General features: G+C 30.4%; 1 protein-coding gene across 3 annotated transcripts in view; it reads right to left on the bottom strand.

Moving 5' to 3' along the window:
- Positions 1-17,712, bottom strand: part of Kank (kank) — a 70,563-nt gene extending 52,851 nt beyond the window's left edge. Inside the window, exon 1 of one of the 3 annotated variants that reach the window (XM_067044726.1) lies at positions 17,469-17,712. In XM_067044726.1, the coding sequence (XP_066900827.1) occupies positions 17,469-17,544 (76 nt within the window). In that variant the 5' untranslated portion in view covers positions 17,545-17,712. The remainder of the gene's footprint in view (positions 1-17,468) is intronic. The other 2 variants (XM_014436572.3, XM_014436573.3) reach the window with 2 other exon arrangements.
- Between the last annotated feature and the right edge of the window lie 635 nt (positions 17,713-18,347).

Raw genomic sequence — 18,347 nt, 5'->3', positions numbered from 1 at the left:
TATAAATCAAGAAATAAATGGGAAACCGCTTCCAAGGAATTGACAGGAATTGTCGCTTTATTACGATGATAGTAGGAGAGTAAAGGATTTAAAGCCAGGTCCATGAACAAATAAAACAACATTCATCAGTATCTATACACTTCTGTAATCCAGAGAGGTATGGTGGACGTCTAATTTGCGCCTACTGCTACTTTTGGTTTCAACTATTTTATGAGAAAAAGAAACAAAATTAGTCAGGAATTTTGAAAGAGAAACTAAAATATCACAAAGATGTTAAATGATGAACATTGATAACAATAAATTGGTAACAATTAAATTCAATAGTTGGTACCATACCTAAATATTCAGGTCATGGCTGGCCCTGTCTGGAGGTTCGGACTTGAGGACAATGCCATGAAGACCAAGTTCATGATAGCGGAGGAAAATCTGACTCCAAGACATTCTTTCCGCCAGTATAAGTTTGAAGATATCTGACATTGTGCACCTGGGTTTAATATTTACAAAAGATAATGTACAACATCTGGAGGTGGAAAAAAAAGGTCCAGGCAACATACGGTGGCTACTTTGGGATATTGTGGGTTATAGAAGTAGAGCCTTTTCTAAGAAAACCAAAATATATGTCTATAAGATTCAGATCTGACCAGTCCAATTATACGCATCAGAGTCCTGGCTAACAACTAATAACGAAAAAATAACAAATCAGCGGCGAATATTAGGAGGACAGCTATCAAGTTGAAAATGAGTCGCGTAAACGTGCCAATCAGGAGCTGCATAAAATATAATGAACATGACGTTATGATGTTCTTTAAACTAAATGGACTGAAGGGCCGGGTCATGTGACCGGAAAGAAAGACAGACAATGAAATACGAAAAACTCCTGAGAGATCCAATCCATGGTAAAAGACGTTGTGGAAAACTAGGAGCACAATTGCAGCGAATGTCCAAATTTGTAAAATTTTGTAACTGCACCTCTTACCAATAACAGATATTTTTGCATCGACAAAATTTCTTAGGGAAATAGTCTACTTTAAATTAGTATACGATGTTAAATAATATAACAATTTAACTATACAATGTTAAATAAGTTTGTAGTTTTTTTGGATAATTTATTATTTTTTATTTTGTTTATGTTATATACAGATTTTACGTATCGTTAATGATTACTAACTGCAGTAGAGAACATGTTTTTTCTGCATCAAATCATCAAATTATTTAAAAACAACCCTTCTAAATTGAATAAAAGAGTTGAAAAATCATACCGAGATGAATTGGAATTAGAGTAATTTAAAAAAAAAATTTTTTAAACAAACATGAATAGAAAATGTGTCCTCACTGGTAGTAATGAATAATATTAAATTAGAAATTATGTTGTTTTCCTGATGAATCTCGCTATATTCATAGAATCTAACCAACAAAAATAACTGAAACAAAAAGCAGGTTCAAAATCAGCACTGAAGAGAATAATTGCATTATAATTATTATAATTAAAGCTTATAAATTACTTAATAATCATTTTTGTTGTTTTAACAATATCATTTAGTTACTTTATATAGGGCTTTTAGCCCTGACGAAGCCCTGCAACGTGGGGCGAAACGTTGGCTCAAATAAAAATAGTACAACAATATTACTATTTGAGTTTAATATGACCGCACCCGGACCATATTCCATTTATTAATACACATGGTCAACCAGCAATCTTCCAATAAACTAATTACACTTAACCTAACAAGAATCTAATATTGACATTTCTCTATGAAATGGTAGAACATGATAACTTGGCGAATCATACGTATGTGCCAGCCCTCCTCTCCTCCCCTCGTCCAAACATTCTTCCTTGGCGGTCGACGCCTCAACAATTAGAATTAGCGAATGGGATACGGACCTTAAATATAGATTTTAAAACGTGTGTTTCCGTTAAACCAATTAATTGGTTTCGACAATACAGTTTGGCTATAACATTTATATTAAAACCATTAATATTTCCAAGCATAATGGTAACCAACTTAGGGCTGTAGTCGACTGATGCAGCCGGTTGTTAGTGTTGACAATGATAAGGCTCCGGTGGTAGACTTGCAAGTGGTGGGGATGACGTGCCGATATCTCCTGGTTGATCATGTGGAGGTCTATCTTCTCTAAAATAACAATGCTTCATGAGCCTCTCTTATAGTTTAGAACCTTGAACTGGGTCCGTGAATAACTTCCAGTGTTGTCATCCATAGCTTAGTGCTAATTTCTCAGATATTCATGCTTCTCAGTTAAGTGCTCTTTCTCATATTTTCTTCACTCAGCAAACAATTTTTACGTATATTATCGTCTTGAAATAACCTCGATCATTTGATTTTGTTGGTCTAAATATATGTTGATTATATTGCTGTTTAGAATTAAAAGTGTTCTATCGCGAAATCAAAAATGCTCTAATTTTTCACACAGATTTTATCGTTTGCTTGCTTGAGCTGGTGGTGAATTCGCTGATTGCCTACCTATGGTATTTATTTTCCTTGGTTTTGAAAAACTTGTTTTTGTGTGAAACAGTACTCTCAAAACTTCGTAATCGATTGAGGTTGGAATATTATAGCTTCCTTCAACTCTTTCCTCGGGCGTTTCATCAAAATTGTATAGTATCTAAATATTTATTTACTTTTTCAGTACCTTTTGTTTCGATAAGCAAGTTGACTTGTCTTACATTTTTTTCCCGAGCCTGTAACAGTTATTTATCGAGTTTTATATTAAATTAATCTCTGCACAGGAAAGTGCTAAATTTCAAATCTACAACATTTTTCTGAATTGGGATCGCTATAAAAATATTTCCTCTTTTCTAAAAATGAAAGGATTATTGATACTTAAAAAATCGGAAACATCTTAGAGTTCGGATACGAAGAAGAGGTAGTATTTCCAGGATTTGGTTATCACCTATTTAGAAAGCAGACTAGAGAGAGTAGACGTTGTGTAGCCGAATGCGTTAAGGCGTCAACTAAGCAGCCTCGTATCAGTATAGGCGCTGGTTCGGTCTCCGGCATGGGCGAGTTGATTTTTATTTAATGGGGGCTTTAGAATAAGTCACGATTTATCCACTTTGAATAGAATAGATTGGTAACCCGTAGGATAACCCGCTAAGTTGGAGAACATAATGGCGTTAAACCCTTAATTAAAGAAATACATGGTCATGTATGCATACATCGCTCGAATAATATAAAAAATTCCCATTTATGGATTCTAGAAGGAGATATGTTAGGCAACATACACCAAAAGTTTTATGAAGATATATTACTTAATTTTTTCAAAAAATTATCTAAAGAGCAAATTAGACATGTTTGGTGAAAATGACCCATTTACGTTTCTTTTCATATCGTTATTATAATAAATATGGTTTAAGTCGAAAGAAATAGCCGACAAAAGTTTGATTTTCGTCATGTGTGTGGATACAGATATTCGTTTAAATGTTTACAAAGCATTTGTAGATGCTTTGGATCTTCAGCATACCTGTGGTTTCTTGTTAAGGTGTGTCAAATTAGATTTACAGAGAAAGATGTAAGATTAACATGGTAGACTATTCCGTAACACTGGTAGACTAGTCGCATTAAAATCCTTCATTACAATATCATTAATAACTAAAGTTTGTTTTTATTATTTACCAGATTTTAAGATAGTGAATTATAAAGCCTAATTTTTCACGAGGATTCCTGGGATCATAAAGAACATTATACCATAGAAAATAAAGCTCCAATAAATTATTTTTGGGATCAAACTCTAATTTGTTAAAGAAGTGAAATGAGCTTAGCCGCCGACCTTAAAAAGGATTCAGAATGTCCACAAAGGCAGATGCAATGAAGTAAGGAGAGAGCACATCATGACATTTTTTTTGCAAGTTTTCCCAAAAAATTAATTTATTTTTCCCCAGTATACAAAAGAGAGGTTTTAACTGAAATAGATTCCGTTACAATTATTAAAAATGATATTCGACTGTCATGAGACTACAAGTTTTATTTACAGAAATGATAGTTTTATTTTAATAGATATTATAAACAGGGATGGAAATAACGCAATAAAAAAAATCGTTGTACATCCATATAAAGGACGTACTATAATTGATATTTTATTGAAGATCGCCAGTAAATTTTTCTCAACCCTGCAATAAATTCAGTTTTTCTCAGAAGAAAAACAAGCGATGAAACAGTAGAGATAAAAAACAGACTACCTGTAGTTGTTAACACTAATCACTATGCTGTTAATAAACAAGTGATAACTTACGGTTTTACTTTCATATTCAACAGAATATAATTGATAATAAAACTGTGTACAATGTTTTTTACTCGAAACTATAATATTTCACTTTTAAAAGTATCACTTTGCAAGAGATGATAAACATACGTTCTGCTATGGCTGGCGTATGCGCAGATCAAAATTTTGTTTGTTGTTTACCACGTGCCTCTTGATGATTTCTATCTGCGAATCTCTAAAACGGATATAACTAGGGTAAGCAAGCCTTTAAAATTCAAATTCTCATTACCACCACAGTAGTAATCAGTGTTAGTTACTTATCCGCCGACCTTATATGGAATGCGAAGTGTTTCCGAAAACAGACGGAACGGACCAATATCCACCCAATCTTTGTTAGGAATAAGATAAGGAATGAAGTTATATATCTATATTTCTTAATTGAAAGTTTCTTGATATGGAAGTTACTTGATAGTCTTTTAATGTAGCCGGTTGCTACATAAAAAGTTAATTCAAGTAAAATGATAACAATTAAACTAATTTAACAAAATCATAAATGTTGTAAAGAATAACGATGTATAGAAAAAAAAAAATGCTATATTTTTTATAGCTGGATTTTCTTTTCTAGGAAGTTGATTATATTAATTATTTAAAATGCTGAGGTGAAGAAAACTTCCAATTAGAATATATTATTATTCTATATTTAGTACTTATACGTTTCGAGATTTACCCCATACTAATGTACTATTTTATCCTCATATTTGTCAATTTTATCAATTTCCGTTGTGAAATTTTGTCATTTATATACATATAGTTTAATTTACTTTTAAAAAAATTTGTTCTATAACCACATTATTTAAAATAATCGGGTTGTGAAACAATATATTTGAACTATATGTATATAAATGACAAAATTTCAGAATAAAAGTTAACAAATATGAGGATAAAATAGTACATGAGTATGGAGTAAATCCCGAAACATTGTACAAGTACAAAATATAGAATAATAATATATTCTAATTGGAAATTTTCTTCACCCGTTTTTAAAAAAAAAAAATAAATCTTATATAGAAAATTAATGAGGTTTACAACAATGTATTGTTTATAATTGTCAATATTTCGCAGTTTAGAAGGTTATATATAATAAATTAACAAAATACTAATTTAGCCATCGTAAAAAAAAACAACAACATTGGGTATACAAAACATATCTTATGTAATATTAACAAAGTTGTTGCAAAAAGATGCCATTATTGAGCAAAGGGTTAGCTATAGTCTTGTGGAGCTGGGAGTCTCTTGGTCTGAGAAAGATACTTTGGTAGACTGCTAGACTCTGTGAATATGGTCTCGCTGCAAGATGAACACACATACTTGACTTATAAGATGTATGTGACTTATATAATGTATGTGACGTAGTTCGACAATTATTATGATGAGTTATATATAAGACAAAAACTAACTGATAATTAGAGACTATATATATGTGAAGAGAAACTTATTAATGAATAATAAAAATGATTATTAATGAATAACAAAATAATATCCAACCCACAACCTGCATGTATAATAATATGTTGTTGGCCATAACATTCCGCCCACCAGCTCAATATTTTGTAAACGATTTTATTTTACACTGGACCTTATATCATCTAGTGATGAACGTACGTGGTGGTGTTCTCCGATCATCTCTCCACTACAGCTAAGTAAACACTTATAGTGACCAACAAAAACCGGATATTCTGGTTCTGCAACAAATGAAAAAAACGCTACTCCAAAATTGAAATAGGAATTTCCAATGACAAGAATGTACACAAAGTTGTAACAGAAGTGACAGAAATATCAACTGATTTTTGAGAAGGAATAGTTTTGCTCTACATTATTTTTAATAGACTAGTCCTCCTCAGGAACATATCAGTAGTCAGATCTTCCTGATACGGATGTATGCCCCCCCTTAATTCTACAATAATTTATTATTATTATTTATTCGTAAAACATGATTATAATTTAATTAAAAACGCAAAAATCACATAAAAGGAACATATTATTATTTCAGAAAAAGGTTAGAGAATGCAGTCATCTATGTTGAAGCGTGAAGAATAGGTGACGTTATATCGTTTACTTATTGTACAGTGTAGTCGAGGTCTTGAAAACTCAATATCGAGCCTATATTTATCTATTCTATTAGGTTTTCAAAATGAATTTAAGTAGAATTTCAGACCTAATCACAAAATGCACAATAATACAAAAAATGTAACGTCAAAAATCGAAAGTGAATTAACATTAAACTAACCGTTAAATTAGCCCAAAGACCTGTAACCTTAGTTTCACCTCATTGGTCACTGGGCATGAAGGTATAGCTCTGCTCTCACCTGTCGCAGTCTATTGATATCCTTCTGACATCTCTATATTCTATTTGAAAATCATTATCAGGATTTGAAGCTAACTATAAAACGTACCTACATAACAGATTTTAATGACTCATTAAGGGATATTACTAGGATTATTTCTCGTATTCATTATTTATATAACATTTATTTATAGTATTTCTTGTGCATCAGTTTAAGGTTTAGGTATTTGTACTTACTAGGGCATGAATTTTGTTTCGAAGTGTGGCTAATTAGTGCTGTTGTTTTATCTATCCTGTATGGTTTTATTTATTTTATTCGGTGTTTTACTTTAACATAACGATACATAATTATTACATTTTTTCATTTATTTTTTTATTAGGCAATAATGATTTTTGAGTTGTATTTTCCTTGTAACGTAATATAAATCTATAAGCATTCAATTTAACACGATTTTCTTGGGTGCTGCTCTTGACTCATCAACTGAAAAATAAATGACTCAAGATAAAACATTATAAAATTAATAAGAGTAAACAGAAAAAGTGAAACTAGGAGAAAGTTATTAAGAAACAATATTTAATGAATAGGAAAAATAATTAATTGTTGAACTAGGATAAATAAATAAAGATAAGCGCAACAAAAATAAATTTGAATCGTGTTTGTTATCAGCTGAGTCAGCAATACAATTTTTTCATTGATAGCACCAAAAGCTTATCTGCATTAGTCCCATCATAAACTTCAAAGCAACGAGATCAATAAATACTCTTGTCCTGTATAACGGTCTACTTCGTAAATCGACATCTTGAATTATTTGCTTGTTCAAAAATTATTCTTGTTGAATTTTTGTTCTGCTAGATAAGTCATTGATAAATTTTTCTTAAATGTGGCACTCGAGCTCAGAGTCGTCCTTGGCTTCCTTAACAATGCTGATCAATGCCTCTCTAATTCTGACCTGTCTCTATCCAGTGACAACTTGTTCTTTCTAATCCTCTTGGAAGTCGCAGTGTTGTCGCTTGCAAATTATAGAGTCATAGCAAACTCAGCGTTCTCCAATCGGGCGTTATCTTATCTTACCTAAACCTAACGCATTCAAGAACATCCTCCGAAGTTCCGTGAGGCCACAACTTACCAACCAGCCTTGGAGAGCACCCAAGTGTGTAATATCGTCTAATAATAATAAGTTCCCCCTACACTCCCTCCAGTTGTAGCATCATAAATTGTTATTTTTAAAACGTGCAGTAGTCAGTGTTTTCTTTGGTTGCTTTGAACATGGTATCATTAGAATCCACCACTAAAGTAGTAGCATATTTTTTGTAACACACCATTTTTTTTTTATTACAACTTTTCCCGAATACGACCGTACCCATGATTGCTACAGTCACTTCTATTCAGATATTCAACAAGGTGATAAACCATAAATAAAGCATCATATGGAATGAGAAATGTCTCTCTTAATCTTTGTTTAGCTTCTGAAATTTATATTTCAGTATAGTTTTCGTCCATTTATATATTTCGTTCAAATTTTCGTGTTGATGTATCTACAGTATCCATTACAGGGAATAATTTTTCCATTTCCATAAAAATAAAGAAAACAAATTCATTTAATTGGTGTTTCTGCGGTACAACACGTTTTTGGGATTTTAAAACCAAATTATCATACAAGACTAAAAAGACAGGAAACTGCTCGTCGATCCCGACTATTTACAACTAAAATGCCAATCCATTACCAAAGGCTGATCTACATGACTATTATAAGGCTCATGTATCTGGACATACGGAGTTGAGCTTTGGGGCTCCACTAACCCATCATATTCCTTCTGAATCCAATCCTTACAGTCCAAAATCCTTGACGCTCCTTACTTTGTCACAAATCAAGTCATCCATCATGACCTCAATATCCCGTATGTTGCCGATTTGGCCAAAACCAGAGACCATTCCTTCCCTGGAAAACTTCTCAACCACCCAAATCCACTTGTTTCTAACCTGGCTTCTCCTTCACTACCTAATAATCCTCCTAGGCGTTTGAAAAGAAGATGGCCTCGAGATCTTCTCCTCTAGAAATGTTACTGGAGTTCTATCAATGGGTAGATTCTCCACATGTTTGTATCATGTCACTATGTCACCTACAGCAAATTTACTTGTTGTATATATTTTTATAGTTGTAAATAACAATAAATAAATTATTTAAAAAAAAAAAACAATTTGAAGTTTTCAAACAAAAATGTATAAATCATACATCCTCATAGGATATAAAACAAAGTATAATTTGTTTATATGTTCTAGTATTGTTATAAACTTAGTTAAATTACACAAACCAATTGAGAATAGAGGTTGAACAGGGTTTAACTCGTGTATCGCAGCCACGACCGAAATACGCTCCAAGTCCGACCGCTTTAACAGCCACACACTCTTGAATACTAACGAGCCCCTATGACCTCTATAGGAAATTTAATGATCTTTTAATTCGTAAGTAGTAAGTTTATAGAAGAAATGGATGGATAATGATTTATTTTAAGAAAAGCGTTATTTTTTACAAAGCGTCAAATTTTTCAATTAAAATTTTGATTTTCATGCATAAACGGCTTTCAAGCGACTGACCTATGAGTTCACACGAGAAGAATTTATTCAGAGGAATTTATGTTTAGTTTCAATTTCTTGTTTATTAATGAATTTTTTTTTTTTTTTATACAAATATATTATGTGTAATTCTGACATTTCGAAATTATATTATTCTTTTACTTAATTAATTTTAATTTTACAATTTCATTTGTTTTATTTTCTTTCCATAAACATTTTTTTTTTCTCAAACATTTTATTTATTTTTCTTCTTTTCTTTTAAGACTACTGTGAAGTGCTCTAATTATCGGGGTCTGAGGTTTACGTTTGTGCTTTATAACATTACATCAGAATGTAAAATTAAGATAAAAACTGAATTAAACTTAAAATTACATCTCTACAGAAAATCATGACCCAACCTGATAAATTCTTTAAATTGACGAGTTTATCAAGGTTGTGTAAGAGGAAATAAAAGGACTTTAAATTATTTTAGTTTAGTCCCTATATATCATATAAATGAGTACTAACAACGCTAATACTTGTTGCCTTTAATTGCAACAGCTAATATGATTGATAAAAATTAAACAAAACAAAATGTTGAAACATGTTTAGGCTTTTTGAGTGGCATATTTTTTGGGTTTTTATTTTTAACGTATTTGTATAAATAATGTTTTATTTTTAATCGAACTCCGGCAAACGGATATTCCATTGCCGTAGTATTTTTTTTTCATTTTTGCGATATTTACTATATTTGTATTAAAAAAAAAAAAAAAAGTAATAATTATTATTATTATATTTAATTTACATATATAAATGATTGACCGTAACTGAATAAGCAGATCGGCGAGGGTGCAATCAAAAAGGAAGAAATAGTTAACAACTACTTCTGTTCTTTTTTGAACGCACCCCCACCTATCTCCTTCATATTTTTCAGTTTAGTTTATTTATTTTATAAGTGAATACTAATAACGCTAATATTTATTGCCCTTTATTGAAGCAGCTTGTATAATAATTACTCAATAAAAATAAACAAAAAAAAAATTCAAACCACTTAATGTTTTATTCTGGCACCGATTCATAAATTACCCCAAGGTAAGGAAGGAATGATGGATTACGTGTTAAGCAGACCAAAAGGGTTCCCTTGGGGGACTGAATGACAGATAATTGTTTTAAAAAACTTTATTGAACAATAAATAAATAAGTGAACAAATCTAAAAACGAAATGTTGAGTTTATCGTTTCTAAATTTTGAGAGCCCCAAAATATCAATCGAGCTCACCCCCCTCCCCCTCACTTGTCTTGATCCACCACTGACCGTAAAGTGTTTTTAATTATTTATGAAACATTTTTTGAAATGCCAGGAATGTCACGTACAGTTTGAACTACGTAAACTTCAGCATCTGGTCCATGATATGATGACGGTCCGTTATAATAAAAGATATTAAGGCGTAAAAAAAATCTTCCATTTTATCACTATTTCATTTTCTACTTCTAATTAGACCCGTATTTTCAGTAGATCCTGTTACCTTTAACTTTTTCGACTTTCTAAGTCTTTGAATGAGTCGTAATACAGAAAAACCGATGATAATGAACTTAGGATGTACAGTTTGGCATTACAACCCCATATCTTCTACTTCTTTAATTATATTACATCATTCGATAGTACAAGAATTTGTGACACTGTGTGTAGTTATGATTAGTGTAACTTTTTACATTAAGAAGGATAAATTGGGGGGAAAATGGAGATATTCCCCTCCTTCATTGAGAAGAAATTAATTTCAGCAACAGTAGGGATACTTTAACTTATGAGTTACCGAACTGCATCAGATTTTATCTTCACTTAAATCATTGTATAGTGAATAGTATACTTAAAAATACCAAATTTATTTATTTGTGTGTTTTTTAGCATTCTCAGTTACCTTCTACGATATGTAAGGTATTATTTTAATAAAATCTTTAGCTTTTAAGGATAAGATTAAAATGAGAAATTTCGGTTCTGATCCATTTATATTTATTGACCTAAAACCGGAAATAAAAATATTTCATTATAATAAATACATAAAATTTCGATCAGCCTGATAAAACGGAATTCATTCAGAAGAAGACCCAAAGGAATTAAGGAATCGGGTATTCCAATGAGTAAAATACGTATTCAACGTTCCAATCTTTGGATTTATGATTAATACTGGACATATATACCTCGTATTTTATTATCAGATCAAATAAAAAATCATGCATATTATTTTTTATTACATCTTTAGTTTTCCAATGTTATATTATACATCAACACTCTTATTTCCGGATTCTTTTTCAACCTGGAAGGAAAAAAACATATCTCCTTTTCTGTCCTATAACTAATCACCAAATTCTATTATAGTTTATGTGTATCCATTTTTTTTTGTCAACACCAGCAATGAAAATTATTGCAAATAAACAAAATAAAAAGTAATTTCAAATTTACCATTTAAGTTCTGTCAGGCTAATTCAATGAGGCTAAGACCAATTTGATGTTAAAGATCATTTAATTGTATATATGTGTTTTTGAGAAAAAGGGCAACATTTATAATAGAATAGTGTAAAATTTCATTTCAGCGAAAAAATAAAGAGAGAAAAACACTTTATTAAAAAATTGTGCTGGCCAACTTCATTAAGTTGCCTTGTACACAGCGTACTTATGATTAGTAAAGCACAATTTTTTTTATAATCCTATTAGACCTTATGACATAATTTTTGTTTTTAAATTGTAGCATTATAAAAATTTCTGCATTATGTACTAAAATTATACATGATTTATTTTTCCATTTTTATTATTTATTATGTCTTTCCTTGCAATTTTTAATTTTTTTTTCTTACTTTTATCATTCTTTAAATATGTTTTTTCGATCATTTCAATTCTAAAAAATTGTCTCTATTTTTTTTTTTTTATCGCCCATTAAAGTAAATTTAAGTTAAAAGTATAAAAATTACACTATTATATCTACTAAATTAAAAAAAAATTATATCTAACATCCCGGACAAGTACGTAATTTCAGTTTTTTACAACCTAAAAAACAATAAAAAATAAAATACAATTCAGTTACAACCAAAATCGCGAACCCAGGTGTGTTTTTGCCTCTCGGTTTAAATAATATATGAAGAAAAGGACTAAAAAAAAATTCTGGTCTTGACGGGAAACAACAGGAGGGACGGTAAAACCAAAATCGTGGAACGACTCATTCTCGAATCCTGAACCGACTATCTTTGTGTCTTCGTAGGTATATATATTATGTATTATTCATATATTACATTATGTTGCGATGTGTGCTTATAACATATTCAAAAGAAAAAAAAATTCCGTTAACACCAACTTACTCAGCTTAAACACACGGGCATGTTCCTGATTCAATCAAACCCAGATTTTTCATTATTCGGTTATAAAAAAAAGTAAGCAAAACAGTTATTAGCATGATGATTTCATTTTTCCTTTGACTGTTTTTATAAAACGTTCGAGTATAATTAGTAATTGACATAGATTAATATCCTCAAAGGTAAAAATGTAAAATGGAATCCTGCCAGTGAAACAGTGAGATACCTGGGAATTCACCTCGATTGCCGCCTTATCAAGAATCACCATATCAACATCAAACTAACTCAAAACTACGCAAGGTTAGCAATGCTATATCCTTTCCTAAATAGAAAATCCAAATTAAAACCAGAAACAGCTATTTTTATTTTTATAACAATTCTCAGTCCCCTGCTGTATAGCTGTGAAGTCTGGGGAGCGGGATCCTGCACGAAAAGGAAAAAAAATTACAATATTTTGAAAAGTCGTAAGAATTGCAGTGGATGCCCCTTGGTTTGTAAGAAATAGCCAATTGCATCGAGAATTACAAATAGAAAATTACGTCAAAAAAAGGTTCATGAAGTTCCACTCCCAGTTACCAAGAGTTAAAGGAGCAGTGACCAAAACTTGGGAAACGCAACCACAACCCGAAGATTGAAGTCCAGGCTGCTGCAGGACATCCTATTATAAGTTCTACATTTATCAGTTCTGTTATTGTCACTCTAAAATTTTATTTTATCTTAATTTCTTTGTTTTCTCTCTCTCTCTCTTCATTTTTTCTTAAATTCACTTTTTTTTCTCATTAGAAGTCAATTATTTATTTTGTTAAATCAATAAATGTCATTAGTTTTGTTATTAACTTTACTTTTATATTTTATTAAGATTTATTATTTTATCTTAATTTATTGTTTTATTTATAACATTTTATATAGTTAGGGGTGTCTTTTGTATGAGACTATACCTCCCCTCCCTAATCAATTGTTAAAAAAAAAAATGTACCTCTCACATTAGCCATGTAAGACCAACCAGCCCGATCTGGTATTAAATACATAAACAATTTTTAAAAATAATCTAAATAAAAATATTTATTAATGCCGATCTATTAATGAACATATTAAAGATATTTACGCTTTTACTAATGATTAGTAATTAAAAGTTTGTTTATCAAAGGGAAACCATTAGGCACTCGGATACGTAAGCAAACCGTGGGGACCAATTGCTAGATCCTCTAACCAGCCGCTGCCCCATCCACTTTGTAGGTCAGCCTCTGCAGATGTTTCTCAGTTTAGACCTCGCAATTGATTAAGTAAAGATATTGTAACATTGGCAATTCCTCCTTTAATCCCATATCCTTACAATACAATTTAGTTATAAATATTCATACTATTTATTTATGCAATAAAAGCTACATGTAATATTATAAGGAGTCATACTTATTTAAAATTAAATTCAGGCCAAAAAATATTGAATTCAGATTAGTTAGAACGCTACTATTGTCATGAACCTAGTAAAAATAATTCTATGATAACTTTTTAATTAGATAAGAAAAAAAAATGATACAATGGGATGTATGAGTGTGAATGTTATTCAGGGCCGAATTATCTAACAGGCTGTTAGTTAGGCCCGGGCCTACGCTAGGGCGCACACTTCAATAAAAAATATGGTTTATATAACAAAGAAAATATTTATGATAAGTTAAGAAAAATGTTTATTTACTTTTCTCTTTAACAGTTTTTTAGCGTAATTATTGCTCATTATTGAAGAACAAGGTTTATCAAAATTAAGTATTGGGTAAAATATTGGGAACAAATAATGAACTGGATAATTTATAAAGCTACTCAATGTCGAATTGCGTAAACACCTGGTAAACATATTATATAGTTATACAATATACTATATCTACTAACAGTATATACTATACTATATATACTAATTGACTATTCTACTAATAAATTATACTATATATAATAAAATACTAATGACTACATCTAGTTGTAGAGTTAACCAACGATCGAATCCCTAAAAAGTTAGTAAGTAGAGCCGTAACGTCAGAGAGGTAGACTAAAACAAAACGTGAGTATTAAGATTACGTTGATCTTGCGGTTTTGGGTTTGGACGGCAGTCAGATGAGTGTAGTGTTGTATCGGCAATGATACTTGCGGTTCACTAATCCTTTTATTTTAGTGTACCCAAAATACAAAAAATTGAATCTCAATTTTTTTCCATTAGTGCTTTAATTACGCGATAAAATTAAATTGTCAACATAAGGATAATTTTTTATAGGAAAATAGGTTAACCTGATACACTGAAGGGGTAGAAAAAACTCTTAATGCAAACCTGGGCATCGTGGACTTCCAAACCTTAAATCCGGCTCAGATGTAATGTGAAAATTAGTACAAACATCTATATTTTAATTTAATCCTTTGACAATATGAAAAAATATAGTTTTCTTATGGAAACAAGAGTAATAAGAAAGATTTATCGAGTGATAGTTTTGATACTTAAAGCTGTATTGACCGTGTTTCTGACCATTAAACATAATTTAAAACAAAATCTTTAGAATCCTTGAAAGAAAATTATAAAGGTTAATTTTTATGATTACACACACTATTTATAACTCTAGAATAATTGATGAAGAATATTAAAAATGTAGAATGAAAATAAATTTGTCGATTTACTTTATAACGAGATTCTCGTAATTACAATCACCACTAAAGTAGAACTAATACAAATAAATACTTGTAAATAAAGTTTTAATATGCATATTATGAAGGATCAGATTACTGTGATCATCAAACTTTAATTTCAATATCTATGACCGAAGAATACTACATTACCTAATTATCATTATTATAACTTAGTTATCAATGGGAAAAGCATTCTTAACCTAATTCAATTTTAAAAAATATGGTTTCAGCAAAAGAACCAGTATCCCTTGTCAGTCAAAAAATGAACCAACAACAACTCAAGAGTCAAAATTGCAGTATGTTTCGAGAAATAATGGTAACACTGCCTGCCCGGGAGTATCGAAAATGTTTTTAAGGATTAAAATGAGATTTTTTTTCCTGATTCATTTATATTAATTGAGCGAAACCCCAAAATAAAAATATTTCATTATAACAAATAAATTAAATTTTGATGAACCTGATAAAACGGATTTCATTCAGAAAAAGACCCAAAGGAATTCAAGAAGTGACTATTCCAATGACCAAAATACATTTTCAACGTTCCAATCTTTTGACTTATAACGAATAATAAACATATATACCTCGTATTTTATTATCTGGTAAAATAATAAACCAAAGCAATATGTATACCTTAACAAGACAGACAGTAATAACAACTCGATGGAGAAATTTTTACTGTTCACATTTCAAAATAATTATATGAAATGAGTTGAAATTTTTATATTGTCATAAATATCATTTGGCCGTATTGTTCCTTGGCTCTTGGTGCACGCAAGTCACAGAAACGGTAAAAAAAAGCGAATAGTTAAAATATTGTCCATGAAATGATAATGGATTAGAGGATGATCGATATAGTTTATTGTTACAGGGCTATAAAATTATATATTTTTTATACTATTATATGAATTCAAAAATGAAAATTGTCGATTTTCGATAATATATAAAAAACACACACTAGGTAGATTTGTAGAAAAACATTTTCAGGTTCGATATTTAAGGTGACGAACAACTACCATGCCAATTTTCCTGACTTCATACTTATATATGAACGGTAACATAAGCACTCAAATAACAACTTGATTATAGGGAACCTATTGTTTAAGCATGTAATGATTTCATGCTTTCTTTTCAAGAGGTATTACTTATCTCTAAGAAATTCATGTATTTCTACCTTGCGATTAATACGTGAAGATATTCAAGCTAGGTTTAAACAAAATACTGGAGAGTGGAGAATGGGAGACAATGAGTATATATTTGGATCGCAAATGATTTTAGTGCGCCCTAAATTCTTAACAAACAAATAGATTTAAAAACGTTTCATGAGATATTTTTCACCTATCATTGATAAAACTGCTTTTATATCAGTTAGAATTAGTAAATGTAGAAAAAAAAAATGAGTAAATTTCTTAAATAAATAGTATTAGTGAAATTGATGTATGATACAAGTTTATATCCAAACACATCCACTCAATAGGTGTAAATCCATTATCTCGCTACAAGGTTCTACCAGAGAGACAAACATAATAAAAAAAAAATCACTAATCTAACAAATCATGAATAATTGAACTGTATGACTATAGAGAAAATAGATCAAATTATAAATTGTTGTTTCTTTAGTCGTTCATCGATTCGATTAAAATAAGAGAAATCAGGACCTATTTATTATATATATAAAACAAATAATAATTAGAACATTAAAAAAGACATGGACAACAATATTCACAAAAAAAAAAAATTCAATATTAATGAAAAGTTGACAAGTGGACAAAATAAAGGAAATCAAATTCAGAATACTAAAGTTCTTTTTAATTAAAAAAAAAATTATAATATAACCTTATAAGCAAGAAACTAGATTATTTATTTATTATGTATTATTTTTACAAACTTAAGGTGGATTGTAGTAAAAAGATTTTTTCAGTTAATTATTCGAAAGACTAGAACAATTAGTTAAAATAAATGATTATTAATTATAAAATCTTAAAAGAAAGTATTTTTAAGAACAACGGTTTACTTATTTTTTATTACATGACATTAAGATCGATCAATCAGTTTATATAACTACTAATGCATGCAAAATAGATTCAACTGGAATGCAGAATGGATTAAAGTGACACAATCATAATTGTATAAATGTTTTATACTTTAAATAATGTTAAAAAAAAAATGTTAAAAGTCGTGACATGAGTTTGTCAATTCCAACAATAACACCTGCACTCCATGCTTCTTTGAAACGAACCTTCCTACAGTGAAACATTGAAAAACGATAGAATGTTAACTAAACAAATCTGACAAATATAGATTTTCGCTTTACTACCGTAAAAGTTATAAGAATGACTAGCTTTACCTTGAAACAATCTGGAGGTTGACAGCCAGGTACCAACTGGTGGCTTTTCGGAACAGGTCCCCCCACCTCCTTGCATTTCTCGACATGTTTCATCACCGCCCCCCTCCAATTGTCCAAGCGATACTAGTCCATGTTCCCTCGACTGATACTCTTTTATCTATACAGCTGCTTCGAAGAGCTATCTAATCTCCGTAATACCCGATGTGTAATACTTCTCGAACGAAACCAATATTCCTTATACCAAATACTAAAAACTCTGTTATTTAAAAATATACTTCGTTCTTTCAATAGATTTTTAGTTCACGATAATATCTGAAGCCGATCTAATAGCAAAAACTAATCGTAATACACACACATATATTGCATACTTATTACGACTCTAAGAGTGAGAGTGTCATCATTTATTTCTCGAGGTTGCACAGTGTTGCAAAAGTCAAAAAATAAAGATAAAATTTTGTCTCAACACTGCTATACCAAATATTTTTCCTCATTTAAATTAAATTCCACGGTTGTTATGACAATAGTCGATTTTTACTTTCAATTTCTATATAGGAAATGAATAGTAAGTCTATACTCAAAAAAAGGAAATAACCGTTTCGAAATTAATAAATATTAATTTAATCTCAAAGTAGGGTGGTAAGTGAAAGTTGTTTGATGCGCGCACTAGATGTATATATATATATTTTATTGAATTCCACTTTTATCTTCTATATTATAATTGTAACATGAAAAATTGATGATTGGCTTCACAATCATGTATGGCGTTATATGTCCATTCCCAAATAATAAATACTGCTATTATGAAGTGACAAACGTCCAAATGTTGCAGTAGTTGTCGCTCATACGCAGATTGCTGATAGTACAATTGACTATCACGCA

The sequence above is a fragment of the Halyomorpha halys genome, unplaced genomic scaffold (genome assembly GCF_000696795.3).
Source record: "Halyomorpha halys isolate HHAL.00 unplaced genomic scaffold, Hhal_1.1 Scaffold1991.1, whole genome shotgun sequence".
Lineage (NCBI taxonomy): Eukaryota > Metazoa > Arthropoda > Insecta > Hemiptera > Pentatomidae > Halyomorpha > Halyomorpha halys.
The sequence above is the reverse complement of the archived record's forward strand: the minus strand, read 5'-3'. Positions and strand labels throughout refer to the sequence as shown.